This window comes from Heterodontus francisci, chromosome 40, assembly GCF_036365525.1.
Source record: "Heterodontus francisci isolate sHetFra1 chromosome 40, sHetFra1.hap1, whole genome shotgun sequence".
NCBI classification, from domain to species: domain Eukaryota; kingdom Metazoa; phylum Chordata; class Chondrichthyes; order Heterodontiformes; family Heterodontidae; genus Heterodontus; species Heterodontus francisci.
Genome location: NC_090410.1, coordinates 12,267,425 through 12,288,698, shown reverse-complemented (window position 1 = coordinate 12,288,698; position 21,274 = coordinate 12,267,425). Strand labels below are relative to the sequence as shown.

General features: G+C 46.9%; 1 protein-coding gene across 1 annotated transcript in view; it reads left to right on the top strand.

The window, feature by feature from the left end:
* Positions 1-21,274, top strand: part of capn12 (calpain 12) — a 51,732-nt gene that overhangs the window by 12,762 nt on the left and 17,696 nt on the right. The window contains exons 5-14 of the mRNA XM_068019207.1: positions 4,984-5,155; positions 6,175-6,258; positions 6,540-6,625; positions 8,699-8,776; positions 9,573-9,727; positions 11,647-11,810; positions 14,490-14,501; positions 15,123-15,377; positions 15,932-16,251; positions 19,598-19,634. Of these exons, the coding sequence (XP_067875308.1) occupies positions 4,984-5,155; positions 6,175-6,258; positions 6,540-6,625; positions 8,699-8,776; positions 9,573-9,727; positions 11,647-11,810; positions 14,490-14,501; positions 15,123-15,377; positions 15,932-16,251; positions 19,598-19,634 (1,363 nt within the window). The remainder of the gene's footprint in view (positions 1-4,983; positions 5,156-6,174; positions 6,259-6,539; positions 6,626-8,698; positions 8,777-9,572; positions 9,728-11,646; positions 11,811-14,489; positions 14,502-15,122; positions 15,378-15,931; positions 16,252-19,597; positions 19,635-21,274) is intronic.

Below are 21,274 nucleotides of genomic sequence, written 5' to 3'. Positions count from 1 at the left end.
GCAGGGGTGCGATGGGGTAATTCAACAGCTCTTTCAAAGACCAGGCACAAGTAGGGTGTTGAACGAATACTTCACATCTGTCTTCACCCAAGAGAATGAGGATGTAGATATGGATCTCAGAGAGAGAGACTGTGAGGCTCTTGAACAAATTGTCATAGGGAGTGACAAGGTATTGGAGGTTTTGGAAGGCTTAAAAGGTCCAGACGATTTGTGTCCCAGGATGCTGTGGGAGGCGAGGATGGAAATTGCAGGGGCTCTGACCTTAATTTTTAATTCTTCTCTGGCCATGGGGGAGGTGCCAGAGGACTGGAGAACAGCTAATGTGGTCCCACTATTTAAGAAAGGTTGTAGAGATAAGCCAGGGAACTACAGACCAGTGAGTCTCACGTCAATGGTAGGGAAACTATTGGAGAAAATTCTGAAGGATAGAATCTATCTCCACTTGGAGAGGCAAAATTTGATTAGGAATAGTCAGCATGGCTTTGTCAGAGGGAGGTCATGCCTAACAGATTTGATTGAATTTTTTGAGCATGTGACCAGGTGTGTAGATGAGGGTAGTGCAGTTGATGTAGTTTACATGGATTTCAGCAAAGCCTTTGACAAGGTCCCACATGGGAGACTTATCAAGAAAGCAAATGCACATGGGATACAGGGTAACTTGATAAGGTGGATTCAAAATTGGCTTAGCTGTAGGAGACAGAGAGTGATGACAGACGGCTGTTTTAGTGACTGGAAGCCAGTGTCCAGTGGTGTACCACAGAGATCTGTGCTGGGTCCCCTATTGTTTGTCATTTATATAAACGACATAGATGACTATGTGGGGGGTAGGATCAGTAAGTTCGTGGGTGACACAAAGGTTGGTTGAGTGGTTAACAGTGAGGTGGAGTGTCTTGGGTTACAGGAAGATATAGACGGGATGGTCAAATGGGCAGAAAAGTGGCAGATAGAATTTAACACTGAAAAGTGTGAGGTGATGCACTTTGAAAGGAGTAATGTGACACGGAAGTATTCAATGAATGGCCTGACACTGGGAAGTTCCAAGGAACAAAGGGACCTTGGCGTGTTTGTCCATAGATCTCTGAAGGCAGAAGGGCAGGTTAATAGGGTGGTGAAAAAGGCATATGGGACACTTGCCTTTATCAATCGAGGCATAGATTACAAAAGCAGGGAGGTCATGTTGGAGTTGTATAGAACTTTGGTAAGGCCACAGCTGGAGTACTGTGTGCAATTCTGGTCGCCACATTATAGGAAGGATGTGATTGCACTGGAGGGGGTGCAGAGGCGATTCACCAGGATGTTGCCTGGGATGGAACATTTAAGCTATGAAGAGAGGTTGGATAGGCTTGGGTTGTTTTCGCTGGAGCAGAGAAGACTGCGGGGTGACCTGATCGAGGTGTACAAGATTATGAGGGGCATGGACAGGGTGGATAGGGAGCAGCTGTTCCCCTTGTTGAAGGGTCAGTTACGAGGGGTCACAAGTTTAAGGTGAGGGGCGGGAGGTTTAAGGGGGATTTGAGGAAGAACTTTTTTACCCAGAGAGTGGTGACGGTCTGGAATGCCCTGCCTGGGAGGGTGGTAGAGGCGGGTTGCCTCATCCTTTAAAAAGTACCTGGATGAGCACTAGGCACGTCATAACATTATTCAAGACTATGGGCCAAGTGCTGGCAAATGGGATTAGGTAGACAGGTCAGGTGTCTTTAATGCATCGGTGCAGACTCGATGGGCCGAAGGGCCTCTTCTGTACTGTATTATTCTGTGAGTCTGATGGGCCAAATGGCCTCCTTCTGTGCTACAAGATACTGAGACTCGACAGCACTCAGCCTGATAGTCGATGCTGGTGTTTATCCTCCAAGAACCTCTTTGCGCATTGTCCCAATATCCCTCTATTTATATGCAGCAAAACCATTTGCTTCAACCATTCCATGTGGCAGTGAGTTGCACATTCTCACCACAATCTATGTGGTAATTCCTCCTAAATTCTTTATTTCATCTGTGAATCGTTATTTTATATTTGTGCCCCGTTGTTCTGGACTCACTGAGAAATAGAAACAATTTCTCTACATCCACCTTCATTGGACCCCTTCACAATTTTAATGAGCTCTATCGTACCTCCTCTTAAACATAGAAAATAGGAGCAGGAGTAGGCCATTCGGCCCTTCGAGCCTTCTCCGCCGTTCATTATGATCATGGCTGATCATCCAAACTCAGTAACCTGTTCCCACTTTCCCCCCATACCCTTTGATCCCTTTAGACCCAAGAGCTATATCTAACTCCTTCTTGAAAACATACAATGTTTTGGCCTCAACTGCTTTCTGTGGTAGCGAATTCCACAGGCTCACCACTCTCTGGGTGAAGAAATTTCTCCTCATCTCAGTCCTGAAAGGTTTACCCCGTATCCTTAGACTATGACCCCTGGTTCTGGACTCCCCCACCATCGGGAACATCCTTCCTGCATCTACCCTGTCAAGTCCTGTTAGAATTTTATAGGTTTCTATGAGATCCCCCCTCACTCTTCTGAACTCCAGCGAATATAATCCTAACCGACTCAAACTCTCCTCATACATCAGTCCCGCCATCCCAGGAATCAGTCTGGTAAACCTTCACTGCACTCCCTCCACAGTAAGAACATCCTTCCACAGATAAGGAGACAAAAACTGTACACAATATTCCAGGTGTGACCTCACCAAGGCCCTGTATAATTGCAGCAAGACATCCCTGCTCCTATACTCGAATCCTCTCGCTATGAAGGCCAACATACCATTTGCCTTTTTTACCGCCTGTTACACCTGCATGCTTACCTTCTGGTACGGAAACACCCAGGTCTCACTGCATATTACCCTCTCTCAGTTTATAGCTGTTCAGATAATAATCTGCCTTCCTGTTTTTGCTACCAAAGTGAGTAACTTCACATTTATCCACATTATACTGTGTCTGCCATGCATTAGCCCACTCAAATCACCCTGAAGCCTCTCTGCATCCTCCTCACAACTCACCCTCCCACCCAGTTTTGTGTCATCTGCAAATTTGGAGATATTACATTTAGTTCCCTCATCTAAATCATTAATGTGTATTGTGAATTGCTGGGGTCCTAGCATCGATCCCTGCGGTACCCCACTAGCCTGCCATTCGGAAAAAGATCCATTTATCCCTACTCTTTGTTTCCTGTCCGCCAACCAATTTTCTATCCATCACAATACATTACTTCTCTTTTCCAGAGAAAAGAGCCCCAGCCTGCTCAATCTTTCCTGGTTGCTGCACCTCTCATTCCTGGCAACATCCTTGTAAATCTTTTCTGCACTTTCTCCAATGTTTCAATATCCTTTCAGTAGTTATGGAGACTAGACATACTTATAGTGTGGTCTAACCAAGGACCTATATAAATTTAACATGATCTCCCTGCTTTTCCATTCTACTACTCCAGAAATGAACACCAGCACTTTGTCTGGACTTTTTAATGACCTCATCATCTCCATTGCTGCTTTTGGTGATTTAAGTGTCTGTAGTCCTTGATATCTCTGCTCCTCTTCCCCGTTTGGTTTATTACTTTCCAAAAGACAAGTAACCTCCTTATTCTTCCTATCAAAATTAATTTTGCTACATTGAATTTCATTTACCATTTTATCCCCTGCCCACTCTACAACCTGTTTGTCTTCCTGTATTTTGATGCAGTCCTTCACATTCTTGGCTACAATCTGAATTTGGTTTCACGTGAAAATTTTGACCGTACCTCGAAACCGTGAGTCCAGGTCATTAATGTCTATGATGAACTTCAGTGGTCCCAGTACCAATGACTGTAAGACACTATGTCCTACTTTACATCAGTCCAAGAAACATCTTACAACTCATACGCTCTATTTGCTGTTTTGTAACCATTGTTTGATTCTATCTGCTACCTGATAGGCTCTGACCATTAACATGAGTCTCTTTTGTGGCATCTAACTGAAGGAGGTTTCAAAATCCATGTCCACTGCATCCACTGCATTGTCCTCATCTTTCTGCTATTTATTCAATTAATTCAATAAAGTTAGTGAAACATGATCTTCCTTTTAATAATCCATCTTGACTTCTTTTTACTATATTCTCTATCTCTAAATGTTTTGTTACCTGATCTTTGAGTATAGATTCTAGTATCTTTCCTAACAGGTCTGCAGTTCTATCTCCCTTTCTGAAAATAGTAATTACGTTTGCTGTTTGTCAGTCCTCTGACACGATTCCTTTTTCTACTGAATTTTTATATATGGAAACTGATCCCTCTGTTACCTGTTTCCTAGTTTCTTTGAGTCTCCATGGGTGCAATCCATCTGGACCTGGGTCTTTGTCCACCTTAGGTTTTGCTAGTTTGTCCAGTATCTCTATTCTTTCTGTTCTAAATGTTGTAATATCCCACTTCTATCATCAGCAAACAGATAACAGCTCCCTGATATATCCCTTCCCTCAGTGTAACATTCTCTGTTCTACGCTGGTAGGAGGTGGTATAGTGGTAATGTCACTGGACAGTTAATTCCAAGGCTCAGGCTAATGCCCTGGGTTCAAATCTCACCACGGCAGCTGGTGGAATTTAAATTCAATTAGATAATAGAAATCTGGAATTGACAGCTAGTCTCTCAATGATGGTGCCACGAAGCTATCATCAATTGGTTCACTGGTATCCTATAGGGAAGGAAATCTGCCGTCTATATCTGGTCTGGCCTACAGGTGACTCCAAACCCACAACAATGTGGTTAACTCTTAACTGCCCTCTGAAATGGCCTAGCAAGCCACTCAGTTCAAGGGCAATTTGGGATGGGCAACAAATGCTGGGCTTGCCAGTGATGCCCACAACCCATGAAAGAGTAAAAATAAGCTCCAGACCCCTTATGATAATGTGCTCTGATATTCCCCACACCCATCACTCTGACCTGTAATTTTGAAGGTTTAAACTTTGTTAATAACAAAAGTTAATTATTTTGGTAGAAAGTTGAAATTTCGATCTTGTTTCTATAGGATGCACGGTTCCTATTCCAGTTTACAAGGAGGGAACGTGTCGGAGGCAATGGAGGATTTCACTGGTGGGATTGCCGTGTCTATTGAGATGAGTTCGACCACACCAGACAAACTGTGGGTGTTGGTGAAAGGTGCACTCACCAAGCAGACTCTGGTGTCCTGCGCTATCCAGGTAATGGCAACACACTGGAGTCTTCACAACCGATGCTCCATCAAACTCTCCACCAGGAGACTGCGGCTCAATGCCACGGAGCAGCCTGCAGGCCTTGACTCTCAGTCTGCCAGGATCCAAGCTCCTCTGGTCCTGGGGCCAGGGTTACTAAGGCGACACCCCGAATGGGCCAATGGTCTCGCCGGGAGCTCTTCAGGCTTCAAATTTCCTGACAAGGCAGTTGCCCCCTCCCCGCTGGGTTTGGCGTTGCCGGGTCAGCTGCCGCCGCTGAGAAATAAGATCGGGAGGAGGGGACGCAAGAGAGTGACAGTGGGGAATGTAGGTCAGGGCATGGGGAGACAGGGAGATGGGAATGAGGGTCAGGGGAGAGAGGGAGATGGGGGACTGGGGAGGGAGGGACGGGGGCTGAGTAGACTGGGGACTGAGGAGAGAAGGGGACAGGGGCCTGGGGGAGAGAGAGAAGGAGCCTGGGGGGGAGAGGGAGGGAGATGCGGGGGTTGGGGAGAGAGGGAGAATGGGGATTCGGGTTCTGGGGAGATGTGGATACTGGTGGGGTGGGGGGGGTGGCATTTGGGGACTTGGGGGGCGACGGGAGGCACCCAATTATGGCTCCTTGCTCTGGGTGCCTCCCTCTGTGGAAAAGAGCTGGAGCTAAAAATTGCTACACACCCAGTTCCAGGCACTGCAGTGACAATTCACAATCTGCCCACACCATTCCCATGAGGCAGACAGCTCGGAAACTTCATGTTGCCTCCTCACTTCCATGATTTATGCGAGCTGGCTGCACGGGCAAGACGGGGCCTAACAGCGAGGGCAGGAGATCCCGTGGGCATGTAGGGTGACAACTTGTATCATTCGCAATCAATCTTTTAGCCTGCAGGCTTATTGAGGGGTGTCGGGATAAACAGTCTTGGGCTGCTGCATCAGTGTGGATTCCCGCTGGGATCCGGTAGCAGGATCTTGGAGTTTGCTGCTGAATCCCAACCTAACGCTCTTGCTATCCTGTGGATTGTTTCCAGGTCCAGGACCCACAGGACGTGGAGAAGGACAATGGCCTTGGTTTGATGTACGCACATGCGTATGCAATCATGGAAGCAGACACGGTGAGTACTGGACAGACCGTGTGATCGCAAGTGTTCCTCTTCCCCTGCCACGCGCTGCAGAGATGCTCATAGTCTGCAAAGTGAGGGCTGAGCTCAGATATACTGAGCCTTCAGTCTGCTCCCTCCTGTCCCCATTCTGAGCGCCATTACTGCTGTGCACGTGGCAAGAGATGGGTGCTTGAAGTTGAGTTCACAGCTTCTATCAATGAGGAGTAGCTGGCGCACACGCCCCTGGTACCTGTTCTACCGCTGACTCTCATCCACTTGTTTCCCACCACTAGGTGAAACAGGGTCAGTCCTCGATAAGACTGTTCCGCTTGCGGAATCCGTGGGGTCACAGGGAGTACAACGGGCCGTGGAGTGACAGGTAACGCGGAGAACTCTTCACTTTGATTTTGTGAATTCTGTGCTCAGACAAATAAGGGAGACAAGTACAGACACTGAAGACACAACATCAGCATCAAACACCCCCAAGGCAGGTACAGCACGGGGTTAGAAAAAAAAAAGAAAAAAAAGGAGTTAGATACAGAGTAAAGCTCCCTTTACACTGTCCCATCAATCACTCCCAGGGCAGGTACAGCACGGGGTCAGATACAGAGTAAAGCTCCCTCTACACTGTCCCCATCAAACACTCCCAAGGCTGGTACAGCACGGGGTTAGATACAGAGTAAAGCTCCCTCTACACTGTCCCCATCAAACACTCCCAGGGCAGGTACAGCACAGGGTTAGATACAGAGTAAAGCTCCCTCTACACTGTCCCCATCAAACACTCCCAGGACAGGTACAGCACGGGGTCAGATACAAAGTAAAGCTCCCTCTACTCTGTCCCCATCAAACACTCCCAAGGCTGGTACAGCACGGGGTTAGATACAGAGTAAAGCTCCCTCTACACTGTCCCCATCAAACACTCCCAAGGCTGGTACAGCACGGGTTAGATACACTGTCCTATCAAACACTCCCAGGACAGGTTCTCCCAGGCATGGGTTAGAAAAAAAAACAGGTTAGATACAGAGTAAAGCTCCATCTACACTGTCCCCATCAAACACTCCCAGGACAGGTACAGCACGGGGTCAGATACAGAGTAAAGCTCCCTCTACACGGTCCCCATCAAACACTCCCCAGGACAGGTACAGCACGGGGTCAGATACAGAGTAAAGCTCCCTCTACACTGTCCCCATCAAACACTCCCAGGACAGGTACAGCACGGGGTTAGATACAGAGTAAAGCTCCCTCTACACTGTCCCCATCAAACACTCCCAGGACAGGTACACCACGGGGTTAGATACACTGTCCTATCAAACACTCCCAGGACAGGTTCTCCCACGCATGGGTTAGAAAAAAAAACAGGTTAGATACAGAGTAAAGCTCCCTCCAGCAGTGGACACCAGCAGTGTCCAACCTTTTCATGTGAGGGGCCACATGATAATTTCTGTCCTACGTAGGGGGCTGGTGAGAAAATTTCATTAAGATAAAGGCATTAAAAATGTATCTTACTATCAAAACAACAAACGTGCCTTTTTGTGAAGAAGCTTTTGTTACGACCAGGTGAGGAAGGGGTCTCAGGCTCGCCCTCCCCCATTCTTTGGCCGTAACAGGGTTTATCTTTTTCACACAATGATTTTGGCTTACCACCATTTTAGCTGTTCAGTTCTGCTTTTTTTAAGAGTTATTTGTAATGTCCAGTAAAAGGTTTCAAACATTGTTCCATATGACAGAATTAATATTTCCATTTGGCATGTGCGATTTCCGTCACACTTTAAATGAGAAGACTAATTTATTGACTTACTTTCTTGTCACTATGTTGAACACTGATTTAGTGACATACCTGGCCATGTTTTTGCCTGCATAAGTAGTCAATCTCTCCCTGCACACTTGATGTTGCGATGCAGAGTATTCCAGATAGATGTCCATCTGTCAGGAGTGATCTTAATCTTTCTCTTCCCTTTCTCCCTCCCTCCCCTCTCTGCCTCTCTCTCTCCCTCCCCGCTCTTTTTCTGTGTATGTCTCTTACTCCCTGGTCTCCACTGCCTGCTCTCCGCCTGTGCCCTCATCATAAATGTGGATAATAGAGGCAGGTGGTGAATGTCACTCATTGGTTGCAGCCATGTTCTGTGGGAGCGGGGTCCTAACAAACATGTAGCTTCCCGCCAAAGTTCCTGGCATTCCGGCAGTTTACTCCAGATGGAACGCTTCGGAGGGCCGGATGTTGGACAGCTCTGCTCTACACTGTCCCCGTCAAACACTCCCAGAGCAGGAACAGTATTTGTTAGGGACACACCTAAACTCCTTCAATGTGCCTCATCCCTGACTCAAGAATTCCAATTTAGCACTCACCAATTTCATTTCAGACCTTTTGAAGCCCACAGCCAGCGGAGAGTCTCAGCCCGGGGGGTGTGGGGCGGATCCCAGGCACATCCAACCCTCTTTCTTCTTATTGCAGGTCTCCCAAGTGGAACAGTGTTAGTGATGAGGAGAAGGCCAGACTGAAGCTGAAGATTAAGGAGGATGGAGAATTCTGGTAGCTGCTTCTCTCCGAGCCTTCACTCTGAACCGGTGCTGAGAGTTCTTTGCTAAAATATGGGGTTAATGGAAGGTGATTTGTGGGGCAGTGCTGGGGCAGTTGTTAGTTGGTGGGGCCGTGATATTGATAGTTTAATTGGTTTTAAAGGTTGCCATCTTTTGTACTCTAATAGAGTACCCACTGGGTACACAGTGCTGAATAAGGCAGAGGCCAGAGAACACACAGCCCATGCGGAGAGAGAGAGCAGTGTGAAGATTCATCCCTTTGAGCTCTGGTTGGCTGGGACACGGTAGCCTCAGAGGCCTGAGTAAGGGAGGGATGTTCAGCCGGGGCTCCTGATCACTATCCAGCTGCTTCCCATGGAAAATCTGCACGCGTGTGATGCCCACAACAGTCGAACAGGCTGTTGTTGAAGTCAGCAGAATTGAATATCGGACTGGGCGTATAATAGATGGTCGCTCAAGCTGAACTTCTACCTCTCAGTGCTTGGGCTGACACACGGCCACTGGGGTGAATGTGGCCTGTCGGCAGTCACGTACATTTCTAGCTCTGCTCGGAGTTGGCCTTCCTGCTCTGTGTCCTTGAAACACCTTGGGGCCTTTCACTGCGTTTAAAACACTATGTAAATGTAAGTTGTTGTTGCTCATTCTGGCACCCTCACATTCAGCAATGGAGGAACCCGCCGAGTTCAGGAATGTTTGGATCTGTCTTGGGTTTAACACGCGTCAGGGCTCAAAGCCACTTGCCTCACTCTCTAACTTTTTGCCTTGTGTCTCACCCGCCCCCTATGCAGGATACCGGCCAATATTCTTGTTGAGAACTTCACCAGCATGGAGCTGTGCAGTTTCAATCCCCTGTGCCAACACAGCACCGACTGCACTTGGGCAATTACCTGTTACGAGGGCATGTGGATATCAGGGGTCAGTGCTGGTGGAAACTCCAGCAAAGGTAGGGGCACTGCGCCCACTGCTGCCTCTCAGCTGCATCATTGCTGATCAGTAACATCTGTTATACATTGTGAGACCCAGGCAAAGGGGGCAGTGCCCATTGTGCGGGATGCCAAGGGTTGAAAAGAGCTGTCTGTTGGCTGCAAGAGGAACAGCAGGAACGAGGGGGTGGGGGGGAGGGGAGGCTCGCCACATTTTTAAAGCCCTGAAGCAAGTTAGAGGAAGTTATGGAAGCAGAAAGTCTCAATATATTTCGACACAGTGCAGGCGTGCGGAGGCATTAAATGCTGACTGCTCAGAGTTAATCTTGGCATTGTCCCAACTGTCTGCCGATGCCTATTACTGTCTGGGTTGGGACTTAAACCTATTATGTAAGCTGGATTGAAGAGTTATAGGGAGCCCTGGAGGAGCAAGCCCCTGGCTCGCTGCACAACCTGCTTGCTGTGGAACTGGATTCTGCAGATCAGAAACATGTTTGCACACAGTCGCTGACACAAGTTGGTGCAGGTTGCGATACGGTAATGATTGGAGGTGAAAGTTGGTGGGGGGGGGATGCAGGGGTGGGGGGGGGGTGCGGGGGTTGTTGATGGGGGTTGACAATGTGTTAGATACCGCAAGAATGAATACTTTCCCAACATCATCCCGACGGCGAAATTTCTTACATTCTTTGAGCAAGCTCCAGCCTGCATTCTCTGTGAGCAGTTGTTTTGATGAGTGCTAGTTTCTGAGGAGGAAAGAGAAACGGAATCCTCTGATAGGGCGAGCCCAGCGCTCACAGGGGATTGGAAGGCCGATGTCTCTATGGGTAAAGTGTGTGCAACTGCCTAGTTACATATTCAGAACCGCTCTCTCACCTCACCTCAGCCCCCATCCCACCCCTGCTGCATCCCCATGGGCTCGAAGGTCAGGCCCAAAATTCGGGGCAGCACCAAAGGCGAAAGGCGTGAGAGAAGCTGCACTCAAGAACCAGAAGATCACGCGTTGAAATCCCACTGCAGGCCTGGAGCCCATCGTCCAGGCTAATGCTCCCGGTGCAATGCTGAGGGAGTGCTGCACTGTTGGAGGTGCCGTCTTTTGGACGCGATGCTAAGTTGAGGCCCCGCCTGGCTGTTCAGGTTAACGATCCCATGGGGCAGGGAGATTGTCCCAGTGTCCTGGTCAACATGTCTCTCTCAGCCAAAGGCTCCCCGCAAAAAAAAAACAACTGGGATCTTACTGTGCAGAAATTGGCTGCTGGGTTAATGTACAACAGTGGCCACACAAGAGAGGTCAGGCATCACAACTAAAGCAGTTTGAGACATCCTGTTAGTGTGATTCAAGTGCTTTACAAATGTAAGAGTGATTTTCGTGCAGGCAGTAATGGTTGGTGACACCAAGTTTTGCTTTGTAAACCGGGTAGAAGGGAAGCCCGAGGGAGGATGGGATATGGAGGCACAGCTCAGGGAGTCTGTGGGAGCTGGAGACGCAGGATAGGGGTCGAAACTGACCATCAGTTTGGGAATGGTAGACGCACCAGGAACATGTCCATTGTGTAACTGGACAGTGGAAAGGAATGTCAATCAGCAAGGGCTGCCAACACTCAGAATCATAGAGACAAAGAATGTTCACAGCACAGAAGGAGGCCATTTGGGCCATCGTGTCCGTGCTAGCTCTCTGCACGAGCAACTTAGCTAGTCCCACTCTCCTGCCCTTTCCCCCTTGGCCCTGCAAAGCTTTTTCTCTCTAGATTCCCTTTTGAAACCCACAACTGAACCTGCCTCCACCACACTCTCAGGCGGTGCATTCCAGATCCTAACCACCTGTGCCTCTCAGTGGAATTCCCTCTGAATCCGGAGTTAACAGATTCACTGATGTATTTCTAATTCTCTCCCTGGTTCCCCCAACACAACCCCGCCTCCCCACACATCTTCTTTCGCTAAGGAACATTCTGGACAAACCCCCAGTACAGACTGAAACTGATTGAAGAAGATGATGACCCAGTTGATGATAAGCTGTCCTGCACAATCAGTGTGGAGCTCCTGCAGAAATACGGCCGCAGAAAAGAAAAGATCGATTTCCACTACATAGCATTCTCCATATTTGCAGTGAGTAACTCCAAAATAATTAAACAGTGTGTTACACAGGGAGCTGTATATATTAAACAGTGTGTTACACAGGGAGCTGTATATATTAAACAGTGTGTTACACAGGGAGCTGTATATATTAAACAGTCTGTTACACAGGGAGCTGTATATATTAAACAGTCTGTTACACAGGGAGCTGTATATATTAAACAGTGTGTTACACAGGGAGCTGTATATATTAAACAGTGTGTTACACAGGGAGCTGTATATATTAAACAGTCTGTTACACAGGGAGCTGTATATATTAAACAGTGTGTTACACAGGGAGCTGTATATATTAAACAGTGTGTTACACAGGGAGCTGTATATATCAAACAGTGTGTTACACAGGGAGCTGTATATATCAAACAGTGTGTTACACAGGGAGCTGTATATATTAAACAGTGTGTTACACAGGGAGCTGTATATATTAAACAGTGTGTTACACATGGAGCTGTATATATTAAACAGTGTGTTACACAGGGAGCTGTATATATTAAACAGTGTGTTACACAGGGAGCTGTATATATTAAACAGTCTGTTACACAGGGAGCTATATATATTAAACAGTCTGTTACACAGGGAGCTGTATATATTAAACAGTGTGTTACACAGGGAGCTGTATATATTAAACAGTGTGTTACACAGGGAGCTGTATATATTAAACAGTGTGTTACACAGGGAGCTGTATATATTAAACAGTCTGTTACACAGGGAGCTGTGTATATTAAATAATCTGTTACACAGGGAGCTGTGTATATTAAACAGTCTGTTACACAGGGAGCTGTATATATTAAACAGTGTGTTACACAGGGAGCTGTATATATCAAACAATCTGTTACACAGGGAGCTGTATATATTAAACAGTGTGTTACACAGGGAGCTGTATATATTAAACAGTGTGTTACACAGGGAGCTGTATATATTAAACAGTCTGTTACACAGGGAGCTGTATATATTAAACAGTGTGTTACACAGGGAGCTGTGTATATTAAACAGTGTGTTACACAGGGAGCTGTGTATATTAAACAGTGTGTTACACAGGGAACTGTACATAACAAACAGTGTGTTACACAGGGAGCTGTACATAACAAACAGTGTGTTACACAGGGAGCTGTATATATCAAACAGTGTGTTACACAGGGAGCTGTATATATTAAACAGTCTGTTACACAGGGAGCTGTATATATTAAACAGTCTGTTACACAGGGAGCTGTATATATTAAACAGTGTGTTACACAGGGAGCTGTATATATTAAACAGTGTGTTACACAGGGAGCTGTATATATTAAACAGTGTGTTACACAGGGAGCTGTAAAGATTAAACAGTGTGTTACACAGGGAGCTGTATATATCAAACAATCTGTTACACAGGGAGCTGTATATATTAAACAGTGTGTTACACAGGGAGCTGTATATATTAAACAGTGTGTTACACAGGGAGCTGTATATATTAAACAGTCTGTTACACAGGGAGCTGTATATATTAAACAGTGTGTTACACAGGGAGCTGTGTATATTAAACAGTGTGTTACACAGGGAGCTGTGTATATTAAACAGTGTGTTACACAGGGAACTGTACATAACAAACAGTGTGTTACACAGGGAGCTGTACATAACAAACAGTGTGTTACACAGGGAGCTGTATATATCAAACAGTGTGTTACACAGGGAGCTGTATATATTAAACAGTCTGTTACACAGGGAGCTGTATATATTAAACAGTCTGTTACACAGGGAGCTGTATATATTAAACAGTGTGTTACACAGGGAGCTGTATATATTAAACAGTGTGTTACACAGGGAGCTGTAAAGATTAAACAGTGTGTTACACAGGGAGCTGTATATATTAAACAGTGTGTTACACAGGGAGCTGTATATATTAAACAGTGTGTTACACAGGGAGCTGTATATATTAAACAGTCTGTTACACAGGGAGCTGTATATATTAAACAGTGTGTTACACAGGGAGCTGTATATATTAAACAGTCTGTTACACAGGGAGCTGTATATATTAAACAGTCTGTTACACAGGGAGCTGTATATATTAAACAGTGTGTTACACAGGGAGCTGTATATATTAAACAGTCTGTTACACAGGGAGCTGTATATATTAAACAGTGTGTTACACAGGGAGCTGTATATATTAAACAGTTTGTTACACAGGGAGCTGTATATATTAAACAGTGTGTTACACAGGGAGCTGTATATATTCAACAGTCTGTTACACAGGGACCTGTGTGTCCACACGATTTGAATTTGGAAAAGATCTTTCCAGTTATATAAAGGCTTATTAAATGGTTTTGTAAATATAGTAAGAGAAACAGAGTGGCCAAGTGAGATGTGAACTCATTAAAGACAGACACATAGGATACGCTAATAGATAACGAGTTGATGGCAGATTCATTCAACAAAATGCCCTGTATCTGTTTTGGCCGTATCACAAGAGGATAAAATACCAGTGATAGAAGGGTTTGTGAAAGTAAATCGAGGGAGGAACTTATTGAATTCAATGCTAGATTTTAAATAAGTAGATATGGTGGGACTTCGGGTTAATAAATCTGGCTGAAGATGTTTGGAAATGCTTCCGTGTGTTACTTGGGTAGGGATGAGCACTGCATGCATTATCAGGACACTAACCCCTTTGTGTTTCTTTTACAGATTCCTGCAGAGGTACGTATCCAGCTGTACAATCATGCCTCGGACATAGAGGATCATAGAATGATTCACAGGAGGTGGCCATTCAGCCCCTGGAGTCAATGCTGTCTCTCTACAAGAGAAATCGAGCTCACCCCACTCCCCTGCAATTTCCCTGTAGCCTTTCAAACTTTTTTCTCTTCAAGAATTGACTCAATGTCCTTTTGAAGGGTGATTGAACCTGCCTCCACCACGCTCTGTGGCAGTGCATTCCAGATCCTAACCACAGGCTGCATGCAAATGATTCTTCACAAAAATGTATATTTGTTGTTGTTTTGGTTAATAGTAAGATATATTTTTAATGCCTTTAGCATTCCAAAATTGTCTCACTGGCCCCCTAAGTAAGACAAAATTTGTAATGCGGCCCCTAAGCTAACAGGTTGGACAGCCTTGTTCTATAAGATCGCCTGTTTGGTGTATTCCAAGTCTCACAACTCTTATATCCCAGTCCCTGACACTGCAGATCGACCTTGTGGTTCTTCTCTGCACTGATTCCAGTCTCTGAATCTCTCCCTTCGGTCTCAGCAACCAGAACTAGACCCAGTTCCCATGGTGCAGTCTGCATGGGTCATGACCTACCCTGACCTTTGGTGACAGAGTTTTGTCGTTCTCTTGGTTTTTGTTGATTGGTTGGATGTGTCACGCAGAAGGTACGTGGGGCGTTGTGTGACCTGCCTCGTGGTCGCCATTATCTCTCGGAACTGGTTTCTGGTCACTTTCAAAGTTCTGAGGGGGTACTGCTCAGAACCCCATTTATCTGAATTGGCCCAGAGTCCTCTCGATCTGTTTTATCCTTTCGATCTGTTTTATCCTTTCGATCTGTTGCCTGTCCCTGGAGATTCCATGGCTCTGGTGGGTGGGAACAACTGGGAATCATGCTTTTTAGTTACAACACCACTGAATGGGACAGATTCAATAGAATAGTTGGTCTTTTTCTGCCCATCTCTCTCCTATGTTGAGTGTTCACTCTACTAAGAGTCCTTGTTCCCTTTCATCTACCCAATGGCTAGCTCCACACCATTTCTGGACTCCCTCCATTGTCCATTTTTCCTGCGATTCAGGTTCCCCTTGACTATAGGACCCAATGCTGTTGCAGTCAGACCCAGTGTAGCTTGTTTTCCCCAACTGAGCGCCCTAGCAGCATCTGCCCACCCCAGAGTCAGCTCCTTGACTGTGCTGCATCATGGGTTTGGGTGTAGGCAGGATGACCTGTGAGGGGGGGGGGGTGCTGCCATTAAACCCACGCCTATTGTCGACGTCAGTTTTGCAGTAGGTGGCTGGATACTGCCCATGCCCTGGCATCATAGAACGGAATCACATCGCAGAAGGAGAACAGAGTGACCACTTAGTAATGCTAAGCAGGGCATGAATGAGTCATGGCTTGTTCAGCTATTCCTCACTAACAGGAGCACAGGGAATCCGAGTGGATTGTTAAGTGTGAAACTAATGAAGCAGCATGTAATCGCAATGCTCTAAGTAACAGGGTTGCTCACGCCTCTAATAATTATTCCGTCAAGTTTCAGAACCAGGCCTCCCACTTTGGCAAAAAGTTCTTCCGTCGTCAAAATCCGGTGTTTCAGACAGGCAACTACATCAATAGTCGGGCAGTATCTAGTCGTCTGCAGCTTTCTCCTGGCGAGTATGTCATTGTGCCATCTACATTCGAGAAGAACAAGGAGGGAGAGTTCTTTCTGCGTATTTTTACAAAGAGAAACAACGTGTCCAGGTACAGCTGTGGGGGCCGTCGTTAATCTCACAGGGAATGGAGTCATTTGTTTAAAAAAGCTCGTACAGCCTGAGCGTAATGTACTTCCTGGCTGTAATGTATGCAAAGTCAGGTTAAAAATTCCTGGATCTTGGGCATCAAAAGCATTCATGGTCCTCGAGAGGGTACAACTATCAGGAAAGATTAAACAAGCTGGGCTCTTTTCTGTGGAAAAGTGACGTCTAAGAGGAGACCTGATAGAGATTTTTTAAATTACAAAGGCGTTCATAATCAGGATGAATTCAATCCGGTCAACAACTGTTCCATCAGTCTATTTCCCCAATCATCAGTAGTGATGGAAAGTGTCGTTGACAGTGCTATCAAGCAGCACTTACTCACCAATAATCTGCTCACTGCTGCTCAGTTTGGGTTCCCAACAGGATAAATCGGCTCCTGACCTCATTACAGCCTTGGTCCAAACATGGACAAAATAGCTGAATTCCAGAGTTGAGGTGACTGCTTTTAACTTCAAAGGCAGCATTTGACCGAGTGTAGCATCAAGGGGCCCGAGCGAAATTGAAATCAATGGGGATTCAGGGAAAACTCTCCACTGGTTGGACCTTGAAAAGTGGGACCTTGGACGGGATGTCCATAGATTCCTGTAGGGGGCTGGACAGGTAGATAAGGTGGTCAAGAAGGAAAATGGGATACTTAACCTTTATTAGCCGAGGCATAAAATATAAGAGCAGGGAGGTTATGCTAGAACTGTATAAAACTGTAGTTAGACCACAGCTGGAGTACTGTGTGCAGTTCTGGTCACCGCTCAATGGGAAAAATGTGATTGCATTAGAGAGGGTACAGAGGAGGTTTACAAGGCTGTTGCCTGAACTGGAGAATTTTAGTTCTGAAGAAAGATTGGATAGGCTGGGGTTGTTTTCTTTGGAACAGAAGAGGCTGAGGGTAGACCTATTTGAAGTTATGAGTGGCTAGGAAGGCCCCATTACCCTTAGTTGAGGGGTCCATAACCAGGGATATTGATTTAAGGTAAGAGGTAGGAGGTTTAGAGGGGATTTGAGGGGCAATTCTTTTTACCCAGAGAATGGTGATCAGGAACTCATTGCTTGAAAGGGTGATAGAAGCTGAAACCCTCATTTACAAAATACTTGGATATGCACTTGAAGTACAAGGCTACAGACCAAGAGTTGGAAAGTGGGATTAGGCTGTATGCTGGCTGGCAAGGACACAACGGGCCGGATTGCCTCCCTTAGTGCTGTAAATTTGTCTGATTCTATGAGTCATCCCTAGTTAGGAAGTGGTTGCAGTTGTCGGAGGTCAGTCATCTCAGCCCAAGACATCCCTGCAGGAGTTCCTCAGTTTAGTGTCCTAGACCCAGCCACCTTCAGCTGCTTCACCAATGGCCTTCCCTCCGCCAGGGGAGACAGTGGACGTAATGGTAATGTCACTGAACTAGTAATCCAGAGGCTCGGGCTAATGCCCTGGGGACATGGGTTCAAATCCCACCACAGCTGCTGGCGGCATTTAAATTCAATTAATTTTTAAAAATCTGCGATTGAAAGCTAGTCTCAGTAACGGTGCCATGAAACTATCATCAATTGTTGTAAAACCCCATCTGGTTCACTAATGTCCTTCAGGGAAGGAAATCTGCCATCCTTACCTGGTCTGGCCTACATGTGACTCCAGACCCATAGCAATGTGGTTGACTCTTAACTGCCCTCTGAAATAGCCTCGCTAGCCACTCAGTTGGGAAGGGCAGCATATGCTGGCCTCGTCAGCGACGCCCACGTCCCGCAAAAGAATTTTTTAAAAGTCAGAAGTGGGGACGTTTGCGGATGATGTCAAGAGCAGTCACTCTCATCTCAGCTCTGGAATTCAGCTCTTTTGTCCACGTTCACAGAGTTCAGTTCCATTCGCAATTCCTAAGATAATGAAGCGTTGCATGGCCATATGTACAAAGACCTGAACAACATTCAGGCTTGGGCTAAGTGGCAAGTGACGTTAGCGCCACACAAGTGCCAGGCATTGGCCATCTCCAACAAGAGAGAATCGAACCATCTCCCTATGACACTTGATGGCATGACCATTGCCAAATCCCTTACCATCAATAATGTGGGGGGATCACCGGTGTTCAGAAACTCAAATAGACCATGTTTGGATGGGTGCATTTCCAAGCTCAACACTATCTAGGACAAAGAAGTTAGCTTGTTCAGGATAACACCCACTCCCTCCATCCTCTCAGCTTAAATCCCCAGTGATTCTGGGTTTAACTCCCCCAAGAGCTTCTCTCATAGTCTTTGAGACATTATGGTAACTGCAATAAAAACAAGAAATGCTGGAAATACTCAGCAGCTCAGGCAGCATCTGTGGAGAGAGAAGCAGAGTTAACGTTTCAGGTCAGTGACTCTTCTTCAGAACTAGCAGATATTAGAAATGTCAAAGGTTATAAGCAATTAACGCGGGGGTGGGGCAAGAGATAACAAAGGAGAAGGTGTTGATAGGACAAGGTCACAGAATAGCTGACCAGAAGGTCATGGAGCAAAGGCAAACAATATGTTAATGGTGTGTTGAAAGACAAAGCATTAGTACAGATAGGGTGTTAATGGACTGAAAACTGAACAGCCACAAGCACAAACATGAAAAAAAACAGTGGGTCGGCAAGCTGAACAAACTGAGATAAAATAAAATAAAATAAGCACAAAAGATATAAAAAAAGAAAAAATAACGAAAAATCAAAGTAAAATGGGGGGCCCGTCATGCTCTGAAATTATTGAACTCAAGGTTCAGTCCGGCAGGCTGTAGTGTGCCTAATCAGTAAATGAGATGCTGTTCCTCGAGCTTGCGTTGATGTTCACTGGAACACTGCAGCAATCCCAGGACAGAGATGTGAGCATGAGAGCAGGGGGGAGTGTTGAAATGGCCAGCAACCGGAAGCTCAGGGTCCTGCTTGCGGACTGAGCGGAGGTGTTCCGCAAAGCGGTCACCCAGTCTGCGTTTGGTCTCCCCAATGTAGAGGGGACCACACTGTGAGCAGCGAATACAGTATACTACATTGAAAGAAGTACAAGTAAATCGCTGCTTCACCTGAAAGGAGTGTTCGGGGCCTTGGATAGTGAAGAGAGAGGAGGTAAATAGGCAGGTATTACACCTCCTGCGATTGCAGGGGAAGGTGCCGTGGGAAGGGGACGAGGTGGTGGGGGTTAATGGAGGAGTGGACCAGGGTGTCGTGGAGGGAACGATCCCTTCGGAATGCTGGGAGGGGAAGATGCGTTTGGTAGAGGTAAATGCAATGTGGTTTTATGAGCAGTGCGACTGCTGTTTGTGTTTTACTCATCAGTTTCTGTTTTTACAGGGAGAACAGCATCACCACTACCGCCTTTAACCCACAGGTAAATGTGAGGGGGAGGGACAAGGGAGTTCTCTCTAAGCTGTGTGCGGGCACAGCCATGCAGTGATCTGGAATGTATCGCACAGGGAACAAACAGGCTGCACAAAACAAACATTCCCTTTAAGTAGCGCGTATGCACCGCCGGGCAGCCATCTTAAAGGCACCATGCAGTGCAAAAAACAGGCCACGCACAGCACAGAAATTAGAGGGAACGCTGACTGAGACGTGGAAGTGAGGGTTCGGTGCTGCTGAAAAGCCTCTGCAAAGGGGGAGTAACAGCACGGGTTAGATGCAGAGTAAAGCTCCCTCTGCACTGTCCCCAACAATCATTCCCGCGGCAGGTACAGCATGGGGTTAGATACAGAGCAAAGCTCCCTCTACACTGTCCCATCAATCATTTCCAGGGCAGGTACAACACAGGATTGGCTGGAGAGTTTGGAGCACTTCCTGTGTGCATTTAGGCGAAAGAGCTGCACCTGAGCAGGCTGTGGGAGCTGCAACTGGAGAGGAGAGAGCAGAGTGGAGAGAGCAGAGAGTGGAGAGAGCTGCAACTTACAGCTTCAACTGTGGAACTGTTTCTATTTTGTAAGAACAAAGAAGACCTACAAGTCATTTTGGAGAGGTGGTTGTTGGAGCACCAGAGAACTGTTTCTATTTGAACTGTTGGGGGGAGGGAGGAGGTGCTGGAAGATCCAGGGGTGGGGCTGCCAAGTTCTATAGGGAACCTCTGTATTTGCTCTTGTGTTTTTCTTCCATCCTGTACAAAGGGGGCTCCCTCCCCACCCCAACTGCATGGCTCGGGACAGCTGGAGCTGCCCGGCTGAAAAAAGTCTTTATGCAACTGTGGGAAAAGGAGAGAACCGGGCAGCTCCAGCCGACCCGGGCGAAGAACCCTCCCCTGACTGGAAGACTGGTCTTTGGACTCTGCAGTAAGGTGCTCCAACCACCGATCGGAGAGCAACATCCTCGCAGCCTTTCTCTCCCTTCCACCATTTTGCCACCTACCCTCTCCTCTCCTTTTCCTTTTCACCCCTACCCTCCTCTAATCCCACCCTCCGCTCACGTTGGCGGAGCTGACTGGCACCCTCCACCAGCTCCCAAGGGAAAAATCTCCGGGGCTGGACAGGCTGACCGTGGAGTTCCTCAGAGCGTTCCAGGACGTCTTGGGTGGCGATTACATGCAGGTCCTGGGGGAAAGCCTAGCGACCGAGGAGATGCCCCTCTCGTGGCGCAGGGCGGTCATCATTCTGCTGCCAAAGAGGGGCAATCTCCGCTTGCTTAAGAACTGGCGTCCGGTCTCCCTCCTCAGCATGAATTATAAGATCTTTTCCCGGGCTATGTCTACCTGCCTGGGCTCTGTGCTGACCTACATGAGCCACTCCTACCAGTCCTACACAGACCCGGGCCAGTCCATCCAGGACAACATCCACCTGGTCTGGGACCTGATCCATCTTTCCCAGAGGACTGGTCTGTCGGTCACCTTTCTCTCCCTCCATCAGGATAAGGCGTTCGACAGGGTGGATGACGAATACCTTTTCGGGACTCTGCGCACGTTAGGACTCAGACCACATCTTGTGGCCCGGGTCTGACTTTTATACACCGCCGCAGAGTGTCTGGTCAAAGTTAACGGGTCCTTGATGG